We start from the raw sequence: 15,768 nt of genomic DNA, 5'->3' as shown, positions 1-15,768 counted from the left end.
TGCAGAGGAAAGACAGATGTAGTTCATGTGCCGTTCGGGCATTTTAGTGTTGGGAGCACATCGCCACCTTTGATGGCGGTTAATTGGAGTTTGCGAGCCGCGTGTCTGTCGTGTCTCTGCCACACTTTTGCCTCACAGGTTATTGTAAAGTCTCACTTTTAAGCCAAATCTCACACAAAGCGTAATTTTCTTCTTCCAATGGCTAACATAGCATGTTTTATCAGAGTTTCTTGAACTGAACTCCACCTTCAAATGGTTGGAGGTGAAAGAACTCCTTCATTCTGAGACAGGGTGGTAGGTGTTTTCAAAGGGACTGAAAAAGTACTAAATAAAAATACTCTGTGGAACTCAGAAGGACTCTTTGTGATCATCACATTCATGTAATAATAGTTGGTTATTACCAAAACGCCCTACAAGATCCAGAGCCTCAGCTTAATATAAATAATAATAATTAATATTATTTTATTCTGTAAAAACAACCCAACAAAACATCAAACTACCCATGTTGGGTAAAAAAACAAACCCTTTATTCTAGCAGAGGAAAATTGATAAAGACTGCAGGTGAAGCACTTTGATTCCTCAAAGCACGAGCACGAACGGAGCCGCTTCTCCGCGCCGTGACGCTCGCCGAGCGGAGTCACAAGCGCACGCGGCACTCTATAATTACAGAATGTCAGCTTTGTTCATGCTTTCTGTTCTGACCTTTTCCCAGTGCTAAAAGTGTGCCCTTTAACCAGGCGGTGTGAAGTTCTAGTATGCTGCGCACATGTGAGAGCCAGGAACTAAACACAACGAGCTCTTTAGGGTAGAATGCAAACTATTAAATTGTTCTATTGCTGCACTTCCCAGAGAGCGGGAAGTTTACAACCTTACGAGACTGCAGGAGACGCACCATATTTCCTATAGGTTGATACACCAACAAATGTGTCGAAGGCCTAAAAGTGCTGCAGTGTACAACTTATATCCTGTATATGTGAACAATAAGATACATATATAGCTACATGCAAAATTGAACAAAGAAAGAAAAACTAAAGCAAAAAATGGCACAAACCCAAATTTGATGCTTTAGTTGTGACATCTCTGTTTTAATCTACCAATCTCAGTTTTTCTGTTTGCCTTGAGATTTTTTATTCTGCATTTTCCCTCATTTTCCCACTTGAAGTAATGCTGCTTTAAAAGCAGGACCGATATTTTAGATGTAGACTGTAGACAAGTGCAGGGAAAAGCAGCTGAGGGACCAGACGACAACATAAGAGACATGGAGGCCAATTCAAAAGTCCATTTTTAAAAAACGATGCTCTTAAAGAAACAGGCACTGACTCATGCATTCTGGCTGCTAACAAAAGTAAAAAAACACTGCACTTTACCATTTAAACGCTGGGGTTTAGCAGCTCCACTGTAGCCGCATCGATAAGGGCACAGACGTCGCTGCTGTATGGGCTAATTGGGCGGTTGTAGATAGATCACAGATGTGGAACGATCGCAATCGAATGGCACAATAAGAGCGGCGGAGATGCTGGTATCCCGGGGGTAGGAGGGATGCATTGCATTTTGGGAAATGAGAGCAGTAATTAGAAGGTATGGATTTCTTAGGCAACAGTCTCAGAGCTCAACAGTTGCCCTGGCAGCGGTCACTAACATCAGCCAAATCACTTCAGTCAGAGTCACGTGATCTATAGGAAGCCTGTGTCACAATGGTTTCGAGGACAATTTTTAATTGCCAGAGGTCCCCCCCCCACCCCACCACTACTTCTAGCTCTGTGTGTGAGTGAGCTTTGCATGCTGCCATTGGCTTTCATTAGAACTGGAAGAGTAATTAGCTGGAAAAGTTTCAATTGCACTGGCGATCCAGCAGCCAGCCGGCCAGTACGGGTGAGGCATTGCAGCGGTCTTGCCTTGTGCGGCGGACGGCTCGGCAGCCAAATGGCCAAAGACAGAGAGACGAAGCTCCAGACAGGCCGCAAGAGTGGGCAGCGGGAGAAGACACATAGGCCGATTGAAATGTCACACACTCTTTAAATGGGCTCTGGCTACACAGGCAACCTCCTACAGTGGATCCTAATTAAAGGAAGACTGAACATGCTGTTAGCTTGCTCGGAGGCCAAACTTTGCAGGACTCCAGTGACAACAGCCCTCAGTGCTGAGCTGTGAACATGACAGCAAGTGACAATGGGCTACAAATGGGTACAAGGGCTTGCTGAAGTGTGTGTTATGCGTTTTTGTGTGTGCATGTCCAACTGAGCGTGTCCAGTTTTGTTCCTGCCTCTGAAATAACACAATACAAAAGAAAGAACAACAATAACTTAAATAAAATGCGAACATAGACGGTCGCAAAGTCTCTGGATTTTTTTTGTTTTGTTTTTTGTTTTGTCAAAAACTACGAGACAAGGATCTCTTCTAGCAGCAAGCCGTGGCCGCCTCGACTAACGAGGTGGTGTCGACAAATGTAAAATGTTTCGCTGAGGGGGAGGGGAGGGGTCAGCACCTGCTCTGTCCCTTCCTTCCTTCCTTCCTCCCTCCCTCCCCCCTCTCTGTGTCTAGTTTCTGTCGATCAGTTCGAGGGGACTCCAAGCATCAAAGTTCCTGTAGGAGGACAGGAAGGGGGAGACCTCTGAGGCTGCAGTCTGCCAGATGTCTCGGCCCCCTTCACCAAAACGTTCAAGTCCTGCGTCCCAGCATGCACCTCTCCCTGCCAGAGCGGAGCTGGTGGGAGTCTCTGAAGGATGGGGCTGAGGCGAGGGGAGGGTGGGGGAGGCTGATGGGAGAGCTTTTGGTGTTGGGATGGTAGAAGAGGACAGGGGATGCAGTCAGATGCAGGTGGATGGCTGTGCTGTGGGCTGCTGTTTACGGTTCCTCAGTCCGCCAGACTTCTCCTTGTACCCCACACACATCTGCTGAGATACATCGACCAGCGCGCTGGCCACGGCCAAACCTGCGCACACAGGAGGACTCGTTTAGTTAAAGTAAAAGATATAAAACTACAAACATGAATTACTTTTATTACGCTTTTCCTTATTTTCTGTCATATCAACCTGTGAACTTTGTATAACATATAAAACATGTCCAAAGTTTCAAACGTGCAAATAATCACACTGCTCCACAAAAGACAAGGTACGATCTACTATGATCAGGGGTGCACATGAGTGGTCCACAGGTGTGCATGCGACATGTGCGCCCCTGAATATGATCACCTCAAGCACAGAGCTTTGTTTTTCTTTTTCTTTTTTTTGCGAGAGGCAGCCAATCAGAAGACAACTTTAAAAAACCTAAAAAACACAGTGTGACCTTTAAGACAGAGGATGAACTGCGATGTTAGCACTTTTAACCTCCAAGAATACAAATGTGGAGCTGGGAATGAGGATAAATGATCAAGTTTAAAGTAGAAACTGACCCATAAATAAGGAAATCGATGCATATAAGTTAAATTAGAGGGAGAAAAGTTAAATGCTAAGCCATGTTAAAATGGCGAGGAGATCGTTTATAATTAAGGAAAAAAATTAAGACACTGAAATGTATGCACTGGTAACAGTCTCAAAAACCCAGCATTAATTAGGCTACACTTGCAATATGAGGCTAACTCTGAATGCAGTAACTGTAATGTGGGGAAAGCTGCTGATGTGTGGAAAGCAAAACACACAACTGCCAACTCACAACCGCGTACACAAACGTGCAGAGCTGGCAATCATTAACTTACACCACACTTCATCAACATTTAATAACATTCTCTGAGCCATGAAATACCAGTAAACTCCATTTATCACCAATATTAGACGCATTTATTGCAATCAAGTAAACACTGAAGGCATAAAAAAGAGAAAACGGCTGCGCTAGGGGTCGCATGCTGAGAAATCATACAGATACTACTAGTTTCTTATTGGTTGAAAAAGAGAAAAAAAAGCAGGATGGCTCAAATCACCTAAACGAGCCGAAGATAGAAATCAGTGATAATCTGTGGTGGTGATATCCTTTTGGTTGCTATGAAATGAGCTAAAGAGTGCTGTGAGGCTGGGATGCTGAAAAACTGAAAGCAGTTTAAAGATCTGAAAGCAACACGGCTGGATGGGGAGCAAGTTAAAAGCATTATAACGGTAGACCCCCCCCCAGGGCACGAGGAGATGGGAGGAACACGGCTAACATGGTCTCAACAAAAGCTGCCCGAGGGAAAGCTCCATCGAGAGCCGCGGCAGTTTTGTTATGACAAAAGGACAATGTGGTAATTAATAAGGGCCTTAGGCATGCTGATGGTCTGGGGATTGCAACTGTGGGAGGCAAAGAGCTATACAACACAGAGGAGGAAAAAAATACTGAAAGAAAGGCGAGTTGAATTATTGAGACAGTAAAAGAAAGAGAACAGGAAACAAAAACTAAGAAAAGGTAAGGGAAGCAGCACTTGGGTCTTATCAGAGGATCTTGAAAAGAAAGATAAGGAAAACAGATGAAGCATGGGTGGGAATGTGAAGACAGCAAGTGACAGAGCAGAGGATGAAAGAAAGTAATGGACTCAATTCTCAGTGCAGTCAGAAGTTGGGCAAAAAAAAGGAGGAGGAAGGGAAAGAAGGGAGCAGAGGGAAACAGGAAAAACACTAGATTGCACTTTAAAGCAACGAGGATGAGAAGAGGATAGAGAGGAATCAAGCACAGAATGAGTCTGCATGGATATAGCTGCAGTATGCTTCCTAACACACCAAGTAGATGAAGGTAGGAAAGCAACAAGCAGTCTTCATTTCGCCACAGGAAGAGGAAAAAAGGAGGGAGTGAAGAGCAGTAACTGAGGAAAACCAGGAATAGCACTGCTGCTTTCAAGCTGCAGCGTTTTTAAAAATGAATACATCCACATCAAAACGATGGTGCTACATGAAGTAATTACTGTAAACATGTTAGACCACTGTCGAGATGGATGTGCATGATTTTGCTGAGACTAAAAATCACGCAATCCCCAAGTAGCACTCAGAGGTGTGGTTGGTTCTGCGAGTAATTTACAACTGTTGTGCTGTTTTCCAAACACAGGCACAGTCAGCTGATGTCCAAAAACAGGCAGTTAGTGAGGTCGGGTTAATTGGTGATCCTAAATTGCACATAGGTGTGAATGAGAGTGCGAATGCCCCGTGAGAGGCTGGCGACTGGTCCAAAGTGCACGCAGCTGAATTTGAGTAGGTCCACCACTAAAAATCAGTCATGTGGTCAAGTAGAGCTCATGAGATCACTGTGCAACCTTGAGTGCTCTCCATGGTCCTGAAATCACAACGGTTCAATTTGAGTGTAATTAAATTTAATATTTTACGTAAAGGTATTGATCCAGACTGACGTCCATCCAAGGCCTGATTATTGTCAGGATGGGGTCCAAAATCCACATCGTGATCCCTCCGTTCTCTCCTTTCTCCAACTGCTAAAAACTAAAGAGTGGCTGGAAGGTTTTGCTGCCGCAAGTGAGCTAATACAGGGCGCAATACATGCTTTTTTCCAGCGTTAAATATCAGTGCAAATAGCACGTCACAAATCAGTTTGCACGCTTGATTTAAATATTCTCTCCTTCCTATATTTTGAAAAAGGAACCAAGAAATCTCTAAATTCCTAATTTTTATGTCATCTTCTCACTGTGCTCTGTTTCTAAATGCTGATAGTGCTTTTTTACCTCCCACCAAAACCCAAATCTGGTCCTTGCATCCTAATTTTTTTTAATTTAAATATATAGGCCTGGGGGAAAAAAATAGATGCGTGAGCTCTCAATTATTTTTTATCCATGTATATTAAATGCATTAACTTGGAAGCATTTTGCAGGTTTATCCTGTACAAATATTAAATAAAATTTTAACTAATCTATAGATTAAGAATCAAGATCACCAGTTTCATTTTCTTAAAACTGAAGCTGGTGTGTGTGTGTATACACTGGAGGCTGGATCATAAAGTCAGTGTTGGATAACAAAAGAAAGAGGAAGTGAACCACGTTGAAAAAAGACTGAAAGGCTCAAAATTGTCATGGACCGACTAAGACCAAAGCTACAGTACATAACAGAGGGGGGAGGAAGTCAGATCAAGGAAAGATGATGTAAAAAAGTGAGGCTCAAACAAACAAGTCAGGAAAGAAAAACAAGTGAAGGATTTTAAAGGCTGCGTCTTACCAGACTGTCCTGGAGGAGGGATTCCGCCAGTGCCCCTGGGTAACCGTACAAAGATGGAGAGCACGGCGGCTTTGTTGCCAAAGCAAGGCTCGAGGGCGATGGGTTTTGGGACGGACTGTGGAAAGAAAATGGGAAAAGAAGAAAAAAGTATACATCACAAGGCTCTCAAATCCTGGTGAACACACACCATTTTCAAAGCCGTGGATAACAGAGGCTTTACTGTTACTGTTCTTGTTTGTGTCAGCAACATGCACAGAAACACAAAAAACCCACCTTTCTATCCCGTGCTGAGATGCAACTACTGATCTGCAGGCACAAATTGCCCACCCCTCCAACCTTCAAAATCCCCAACTGAGCACAATTTCATGACAATGCCGCATGTGTGCAGCGTTGGCAATGAGTGGCTATCAAGCGAAGACGCCTGAATGGAGATTTGGGTCGGCGGTGCGCTCCGGTCGCTGCAGGCCGTCTGACACGCCTGACTCTCTAATACCAATATCTCCTTTTTATCAGCGACTCATCCATATGTGGGGGATGAGTCCCCCCCCGTCCACCCTGTAAACACTGTCTGGATCTGCTGCTGATGCTAGCCTCGTACAATATTTATAGTTTTACCTCGACAGAGGATATGGATATGGAGAATGCCACCATCTTGCCTGCATACAGATAACTTCCTGTGTCTCTCTGGCTTTGTGTTTTGAATTCCTGAGCCGGACAAGAAAAATTGGGCCATGGCATGGCTTCACACACTACTGACACTGCCTCTCAATGTGCTCAAACACAAAACCTTCCAAAACAGACAAGTTGAGATCCTTCCCATGGCAGTCTTTATACTCTGGAGAGTTGAGTTTAACTCCCCGAGTAGGAATGCAGCTAAAGTGACACACGCACGCACATACAGCACTAGGCACACACTCTTTTCGCCTTTTCACTCACAAATTCATCACAGCTTGTCTCTCTCACACACACACACACACACACACACACACACACACACACACACACACACACACACACACAGGCACAGTAAGTATACACATGGGGAGCAGGGCAGTAATGATATTCAGGCTCTGACCCATTTTACACATTTATTCTCTGCTCCGTCTCTCTGAGGCTTACCTTTCATACCAGCAGGATACACAGGCTGTCTCGCAGGTAGCTAGGGAAGTGGCACAAAGACCTGGATGCCTCTGGGTGTCTGTATGTATGTGTGTGTCTGAGTAGGGATTCAGTTCAGCTGGTGCTGTAACAGAAGGGAGTCTGTATTTGTTTATGCCCGCACACATGTGTGTCTGTCTGTTTATGGCACGTGTGCTTTCGGAGGTGTGCCTGTGCAATTGGCCGTGCTCAGGTACAACCTGACAGAGAAGGGCATTTTATGCCCAGTTATGTGCACTGAATACAGTACGCCTTAGTGGATACCATCATGCCTTCCAGACACTCAATAAATGTGCTGGTGATTTTACACGTCGGCCTCATGCATGGATAAACCATCATATCCGTTTTTCTCTAAAAGCAATGACTGCAATTTGACTGGGTAGGACACTCTGGCACTCCCATAACATTTTCACACAGCTGTACCCTCTTATGGGAGATGTCCCAAGACGGGGTTCTTGCACGCAAGAGATCGCAATGCTTCGCAGCACTGGACGCTTGATGGACAGGCCACTAGGGCGGTGTCGTAACAGATAATCGACAGGGCCTATCTCTCTTCTACGGCCTCGTGCAACCATGCAAATGCAAACCATGCTCCTAGATTTTGGGCAAAAACCAACATGGCGGCCTGCTAGCAAACTTTCTCTTACATTTAACAGTCATTTTTACTATTTTTGTCCAGCAAAATGCACCTCTAAAAATAACACCATTTAATGCAAGAAATAAGTTAGTATTCCAAGATGCATTCAGCCAAAGCCTATGTTCATATAACAACTGGCTAAACAGAAAAACTGGCTTTACACTTTGCGCTGCGTGTGCATAACACCAATGTGTGTGTATATAAGAGCTCGCAACACTTTCTCCTCTCACATTTACACACACACAGCATTAAAGCCCTTCCTGAGAACTGACGGGTGTTGGCGTGTCACCCTCTGGAAACACTGCAGTCGAACCAGCAGCAGCAAATAAATTTCCAGACTCTAAAGCTGTGGCCTGCTTCTCAACTCTGACACGCAATAAATAAATTACTGTAACAGTGGCACGGCTTTGAGAAATTAATCTGACTAATGTAGACAAAGAGGCCCAAAGATAATAGGATGGGTCACTGCTTTGTTTTGCATTCTCTTCTCCTTCAGCCTCCTTCTTCACCTCCACCCCACTCTTGTAAAGATATTTTTAAAAGGCTAAAATCACAGAGAGTTTATGCTTTACAATCCATATAGTGTGCCACAGCGTCTCCTTCATGACCTCTGACCCAGACAAGGGAAAACTTCACAACAGCTTATCACGGTGAAGACAGAGCTCCTTCTTCCATGTAATGTTCTCTATTAAAAAGGGAAAAAAACACTCTTTCACTCCCTTGCTTTTGCCATTTGTTTGTCTTTTAAATTGCTTGCCTCGGTGGTGCTCACTGTCACATTTCAACATCAACCCCAAGTTGTAAAAGAACATGTAAAAATGCTGAAAAATCTCACAAAAGACAAGCAAAGTTTTTTTGGGAGACGATAATGTGACGTAACAGCTGTAGAAGTGACAAGTTAACAGCTAATAACAAAAGTCTACTGTAGTATATAACATGTAGTATTATATGAATAGAAACATATGACCTGCGCTTACTCTCTCTCTGCTTTTTTAAACACGTCTCAGTGCAATACTTTGCATGTTTTGGTTTATGCCACTTTCACAGCTGTTCAGTGACGCTATTGTCTCCCCAAAACTACTGTAGTGTTTTTGTTTTATGTACTTTGTGTTTTATCCAACTCCCTGTGTTTTATTCATCTTTTGTGTATCTTTAACGTTGTCTTTGTGTTTTATTCCATTTCTGTTGTTTACTGGTGTTTTCTGTGTGTTTGACATCTGAGGGCTACCACAGCTATCACATAACGCAGCCCCTTTATATGTTTGCATTTAATAAGACTAAAGGATTTTTCTCAAAAACGAGCACTAAATGCCTCACTAAACGTGAAAAAATGATTTCCGAAACTCTTAAACAGTCTTGCCTCCCAACATCTGTGGTTACTGGGGAAACTGTAAGTGTGCTACGCTTCATCCCATGTGAGACACGAGGCTGCTAAACTCTGCAAGCTGTCAAGTTTCTGACACTTGTGTCTGAAATGACACGTATGAACCAATCAGTTTATCTTCAAGGAATTCCCCTTACACATATTACACTATTTATAGGCACAGCTCTTTCTCTCTTTCCTTTCAGTGAGTTCACGAAAACAGAGGCTGAGCAAGAATAGAAAAAAAGCACGAGTCCTTCTCTAAGAGTGGATTTCAATGGCAAATACAGACGAATTCACAGCACAGATATCATGTTTAATGCATGTGTATGATGACCTTGTCAGCTAGTGTTCTGATTTTTGAAATAAATAAATAAAAATCAGGTCTGACTTTGATTACTATCAATTTTCTGGAGCACCTCAAACACTGTATACTGTATAGAAACAGAAAATATCCAATTAAGGTTTTTACAGAGAATGAAAAAAATAGATTTAAATGAACTACACATTAATTTACTTTTTGTGAAGGTTGCTGTGGGACGCAGTCAGAGGTGTCTATAGCGCTCCAAAGGCACTTTAGAAAAGCAAAATTAAAGACTCACAAGAGAGGTGGCAGAGAACCAGATAAAAGCATCCTATTTTTCATTTGATTAAAGTAAAAGCCAATATTTTCCCCCAAGGCAACAAAGAGAAGAAGAAAAAAAAAACCAACCTTAATATCCCTTACAGCTTTGTGTGATAAATGAGTGATGACTCAATAACGAGATAAGACAACAAAGCACTCACTATAAGGATCATTTCTTCCCATTTTCAAAATCACGGTGCCAGAACATCATTATATTCTGCTGACACGGATTGCTAAAAAAAATGGGAATAAAAATACCGACAACTGACAACCAATACAACATAAGGTAGAGCAATACCACACTTGGCTAAGTTTGCTCCTCGATGCCTTGGTACAAGAAAAGATGAAACAATTATTTTGGCCTTGCCAGAAGCACTTCAACTAGGCTGGGTTTGCTCCAGTCCACGGGCCTGTTTTTGCCTCGGGCAGAATGGATTTCTCATCCAATGTTTTTACAACTGAAAAATAAGTGGCGCCGTGATGACTCGAGCACATCTGTATTCTGTGTAAAAATAAATAAACAAAAAAAAAAAAAGAAGAAGAAAAAGACTGGCAGCTTTTAATTTCACAGCTTAGAGTCCAAGTCCAATTTCCACCGCAGCAGCTGCAAGCTGCTCTTAGGTTGTGACTTGTTTTCGTGTCGTTTCTCATTTTATAACACCGGTATCCCATATTCAGACCGAAGAGGGAGTAGGCACTGCGAATAAGTGTGGTATTGGAAGAGACTCGCTATCAGACTGATGTGAGATGTGACAATGGGATCATTTTGATTTCAACAGGCCTTGTTGCATTGTCAATTGCGGTGTTCATCAGCACTGCATCCAGTGTACAACCTCAATTTCAACTTGACGCTACTAGGCAGGTGCTTCACTTTCTATTTTTGAGAAAAACAAAACAGGAAAAACCAAAAACCCCAAAACAAACAAACACACCTAATTTATCTTCCACAACATACATTTTATTTTGTCCTATGCAGAAATTAAGGGATGGGGGGGATCAAAAAAACAACACCTTGAAAAATTCAATTATCCATCCTTTCAAACTCTTTGAGCGTGCTTTGTCTTTGCCTAAGATGTTCCCCGAAGGAGGTGTCTTTTTCTGTGGTCTTCTTCAGAAGCTGCATGTTAATAACATTCCCCAGCAGATGCCTTTGTTATATGGTGTTGAAGCGCTCTCCCCCAACTCCGCCGGCTCCCCCTTGCTCAACCTCCCTCACCAGCCGCCACTCTGGAGAGTTATCTAGAGTGGCCAGGCAGAGCGGCAAAAGGTTTTGTTAAATTACCTCCAGTAATTAGCCCAGTAGGAAGAATTGCCCACACACACACAAAAACACACATACGTTCACATTGATGTGGGCATACAAAGCAACCGCATGCTGCTCCGCTTTCATCCACTGCATTCGTTTCTACTTTAGCAGCAGCCAGGGGATAGTTTTCCCCTAGCAGCAACAAGAGCAAGCCAGTCTCCCTGTTGTGGTGACTCACCAGGTACAGCCGCACCACTGAGCCAACTTTGAGTTTTTAGTGAGTTGGTTTCTTTCCACCAAAAATCATTTGGCACCCTGTAATGGCAACATATGGTGATGGATTTGAACTAAATCCTCCAGAGAAGTTTATATATAAGTGCAGTACTGTGCAAAAGCCTCCAACCACACATATTTCTTTATGTTTTGCTGGGCAAATAGGCAATATGTGCAGCAATTTATTCAAATATGCAATTATAAATGGAAAAAGCATGTAAGTATACTAATTAAAAGTACCTGCCCCGTTCCCAATGTAACATTTACATGTTTTCAAATCACCAAACTGGTTTTAATATTAGACCACGATGAAAATGAGTAAATACAAAACAATCTTGATGGACATTCAAAGCTCTTCTTTGAACTTTGGATGCCTTTTGTTCGGTTCTCTGTCAAGTTGATCCCGCTGAGCTTCAAAAATGTTCAAGTACAATCCGTGACTGATAATGTTCCAAAAAATGCTTTTACTGCACTTACAGTCAGATCAAGCAAAATAAATATTGCTTGGTGGAGCCAATTTGGATGGTTTTTTTCAGCATTCATAACTCAAAAAGATTCCCAGCATCCCCGGCTGAAATGCAGCCCCAAACCATGATACAGCCTCCACTGTGTTTTACAGATGGCTGTAGACACTCGCTGCTGACCTCCTCTATACATACATGAACCAAGTTTAAATTTGGTTTAAATTTGAATTTGAACCAAAACATGCAAGTATAGGATCTGTTGCCACTAATTTTCCGTCCAGTTCTTGTCTAATTTAGAGGGGTTTTTTCACTGAAGCGTATGTGCAGTAATGCCAACCGCATGCTAATTTTATTTGAAGACTAAAGACAGCGGAAGAGAACAATGGCTGTCATTTTTAATACAAACGCACGCACACACAAGCTCAAACAAACTGAGGTATCTGATGTGCTGGCCAAAACAAACAAAAGGCACATACTTTTCTTCTAGTGCTCCCTCATCTTTCAGCCCATTTCTGTTTGTTGGTTTTTACATAAGTGCCAGAACAGAAACACTGATTACTGACAAAACAACATAAAACACCTCAGGAAATATAACCTCAGACATCAAAAATGTGTAATTGCATGTAATTGTAATTCAATCTGGGAGGAAAAGTCCTTTTTTTCCCCATTTCACAATGAAATACAGAAAGGACCTAAAAAATGAGGTACACAATGAATATCTTGTCTTTCATAAAGAAAAAACAAACCCTAGCAAATAAAAATAACTGAGCACTGATCTGCGCTGATTGATTTTGCCTCATTAAGACAGAATGTGACGACCTTCTCTGTACCTTTAAGGGCAAGTATTGATAACTCAGTATATCTCAACAAAGATGTGGTTATTTGAAGGGTAGTTAAATAACTTCTGATGCACAACCAGTCATTTTGTCCTATAATCAGGCCTGAAATGTGGCAGACTCCACTCTGATCAGAAAACACTACTCCTAGTAGGGTTTTAATAGGTAAAGACACCAACATTAGTAGAATACGCCTGACCTGCAGCTTAGAATGACATATCATAAACACGTTAGATAAAACAATACTTTTCCCTCCCAATAGCAAACACTACTTTTTTTTTGCCTCACATGTCCTGATTTCCTCTCTTCACACAGTATCTATGAATAAAAGCAGAGCAGAAGGCGTCACAAAGGTAATCATCTGCCTGCTATGCTGGGACCGCAGGCTGCATTTGGCAGGAGCTGAGTGAATATATCTCATCGGCGGAGCAAGTTTGGACTTCCCATCGTGACTATAAACAACTTTAATGATCTTGAGCTTGCTGTGCGGCGCCTGGCCTCCCGTATACTCTGACTGTGGGCCTTAATACACAACTGTAGCATCCTGATAAAACAGCATGGAAACAAGGGGAAGAACCTGCTCCGAGTCGCTCAATCTGAGCTGGGAGGAGATAGGATAGCGCACACTCACTGTGAGCAGGTTAAGGCACAGAAAGCTGAGGAGGAAGATCTAAATTGGATCTCTGCTCCTGGGCTGCTCCTACCCTGATGGAGAGGAGGAGAGCAGGCTGGGAAGAATAGAAGAAACAAGAAAAAAAAGACCAGGAAGAAGAAAAGGTAATGCAGAGCAGGAAGAGTCTGATTCTGCAGCATCTTTTCTTTCTCCGCCACAGCGACACACAGGAGTGCACACAGAATGCACATAAACACACACAATAAAGGGGAAAAAACAGATAAGGCCAATAGAAAATCCTAGACAGCTGATAGGATCATTTAAGGGCTAGTAAATTAGAGGAGAACACTACAGTGAAGTAAGGATGTCAGACAGGGCACAAGAGCGACGAAAAGAAAAAGAAAAGATACAAAGCAGAGGACAGAATGAGTCAAAATGGAGAAAAAAGTGAAAATAAAGAGGACAAAAGGAGGACAAAACTGGAGGCAAAATATAAGAAGACAAGAACAGAAGAAGCAATATAAATAAAGAAATGGGAAAATATACTGAATAGATTTGAATAAATGACATGAGAAGAGAAACGACAAACGGAAGCCAACAAGAAAAGAGTAAAAGTAGAGACGAGAACCACTGCTGGGTAAAGGGGAAAAAAATCGAAATGTAGAAAATGCAAGAATGCATTAAAAGGGGAGAGAGGGCATAAAACAGAGAAAAGTGGAAGAGGCTAACCAAGGAAATTACAATGAAGAGCAGACAAAGGAAAGACAAAATAAGATAATAAAAGCCCGAGATTAACAGAAGAGATGAAAACAGGACATTAAAAAAATGAAAAGAAAGGGCAAATGATAAAGCAAAGAAAGCAAAATGAATAAAATGAAGATAGAAGAGAAAAAAACAGTAAAAGATGGTAAATTACAAAGAAGTTAAAAGAAGGCGAGAAGAAGAAAGAGGGACGAAGAAGGAGGCAGTAGGGAAGGGAATATTTAAAGGAAAGGAAAGATGAGAAGAGGAGAGAAGAAGTGAGGACAGAGGAGCAGAGATGTGAAGAGGCGGCATAGTTTCTGTTCAAGCAGGGGTTTGATTAGCTGCTGATCTTCCTGAGGGGCCCCGCAGCCTTTGCTAGAAGTAACCTTGTGCTCATGATCCAAGCCCCTTGAGATGCATGGACCCTGTCAGAGCCGAGGGGCCCTGAGCTAGCCTGCTGCACAGTCCTATAATTCTGAGCTGCATCTGCATTCAGGGGTCATTCATCACAAAGCGCACAGTCACAGGTATGCCTGCCTGCGGCTCTGTGCCGTTGTATACTAAACTGCAATTTCTATAAGTGCACGATTCCTACTTTTAAATGTTTTCTGCTACTGCATCTATTCTCGGCATCTGCATTTAAATCCACTCCGACTTCTACTGCCGGCACGTTAAACTCCGCTCTATAATGAAGTCTTCTAAACCTCCATCTCTACCTCACCTTGACCTTTATGTTTAAATCTACCCTTCTACTACTTTCAGCACTTTCTCTCTACACAGATTTCTTTTCACCGTACCTATAATTCAGAATGTTGTGTGTGTGTTTGGAGGGGTGGCGGGGATGTTTTCACTCAAAAAGCCGTCAGGATAATCAAGTCACGACTCTGTCTGAAGTATTCGGTTCCCACATGTAGCACGCAACAGGAGATGGTCTGCATCAGCGGGAATCTCACTAGTGGAAATATGCCCTTTGAGTTATTTGAGAGTGTGCAAGTAGCAGGATGCAACCCTTTGGTAACAGTAAAAACACTGAATCATTACCAATGGTCTCATATAGGCACAAATTGGTGCAATCTCACATCGCGCAGACTGTGCAACAGAGCTACCGAAGTCCACTGAGCGATGATCAAACTGAAATGGACGGTATCTGTCACGGCTGAAGTGCATGCATGTGCAAAAAAACGGCTGTGCAGTCACTTGCCAGAGTACTCAAAACTGCCTTTAAGGTAGTTCCCGAATGAAATCTTTACCAGTTTTTATGTTGCACTCCAAATATGAACGAGTAAACTTGCTACCTTTATTTTCTGCTTGTCCATCAAACACACTGATGCACTAAAACAAGTGTGTTTTCTAAGATGAAGATTATGATTTTATTGTTACCCCCTAATTGTTTCATTATCTTCATGTCTGCAAACACTTTGCGTGAGAAGGTGTCAATTTTTTTTAATCAAATGAAGAATATCTCAATGTGGGCGGTAAGTACTGTCTTAATCAGCAGAACTGTATTCTTGTCTGCATGTATTTAACTCCTGGGTTAACTCAATTCATTTCCATTAGAATTCACAGGCTACCCACATAACCTGGAAATAACTGGTATAATGTGCTGTGTTACTCATTGGCAGCCCACATTCAACATCATCCAACCCTCGCACTGTCCCGGCAAATGCACACTGCATTGACCCTCATTAGA

General features: G+C 42.5%; 1 protein-coding gene across 1 annotated transcript in view; it reads right to left on the bottom strand.

Annotated features, from left to right (window-relative positions):
* Positions 1-2,724: 2,724 nt before the first annotated feature.
* The window catches only part of atrn (attractin), a 137,006-nt gene continuing 123,962 nt past the window's right edge, over positions 2,725-15,768 (bottom strand). Inside the window, exons 28-29 of the mRNA XM_080870971.1 lie at positions 6,120-6,234; positions 2,725-2,932 (exon numbers count right to left, since the gene is read on the bottom strand). Of these exons, the coding sequence (XP_080727097.1) occupies positions 2,808-2,932; positions 6,120-6,234 (240 nt within the window). The 3' untranslated portion in view covers positions 2,725-2,807. The remainder of the gene's footprint in view (positions 2,933-6,119; positions 6,235-15,768) is intronic.

Source organism: Rhamphochromis sp. 'chilingali', assembly GCF_963969265.1.
Source record: "Rhamphochromis sp. 'chilingali' genome assembly, chromosome: 21".
Classification (NCBI taxonomy): domain Eukaryota; kingdom Metazoa; phylum Chordata; class Actinopteri; order Cichliformes; family Cichlidae; genus Rhamphochromis; species Rhamphochromis sp. 'chilingali'.
This window is presented reverse-complemented; position numbering and strand designations above follow the sequence as displayed.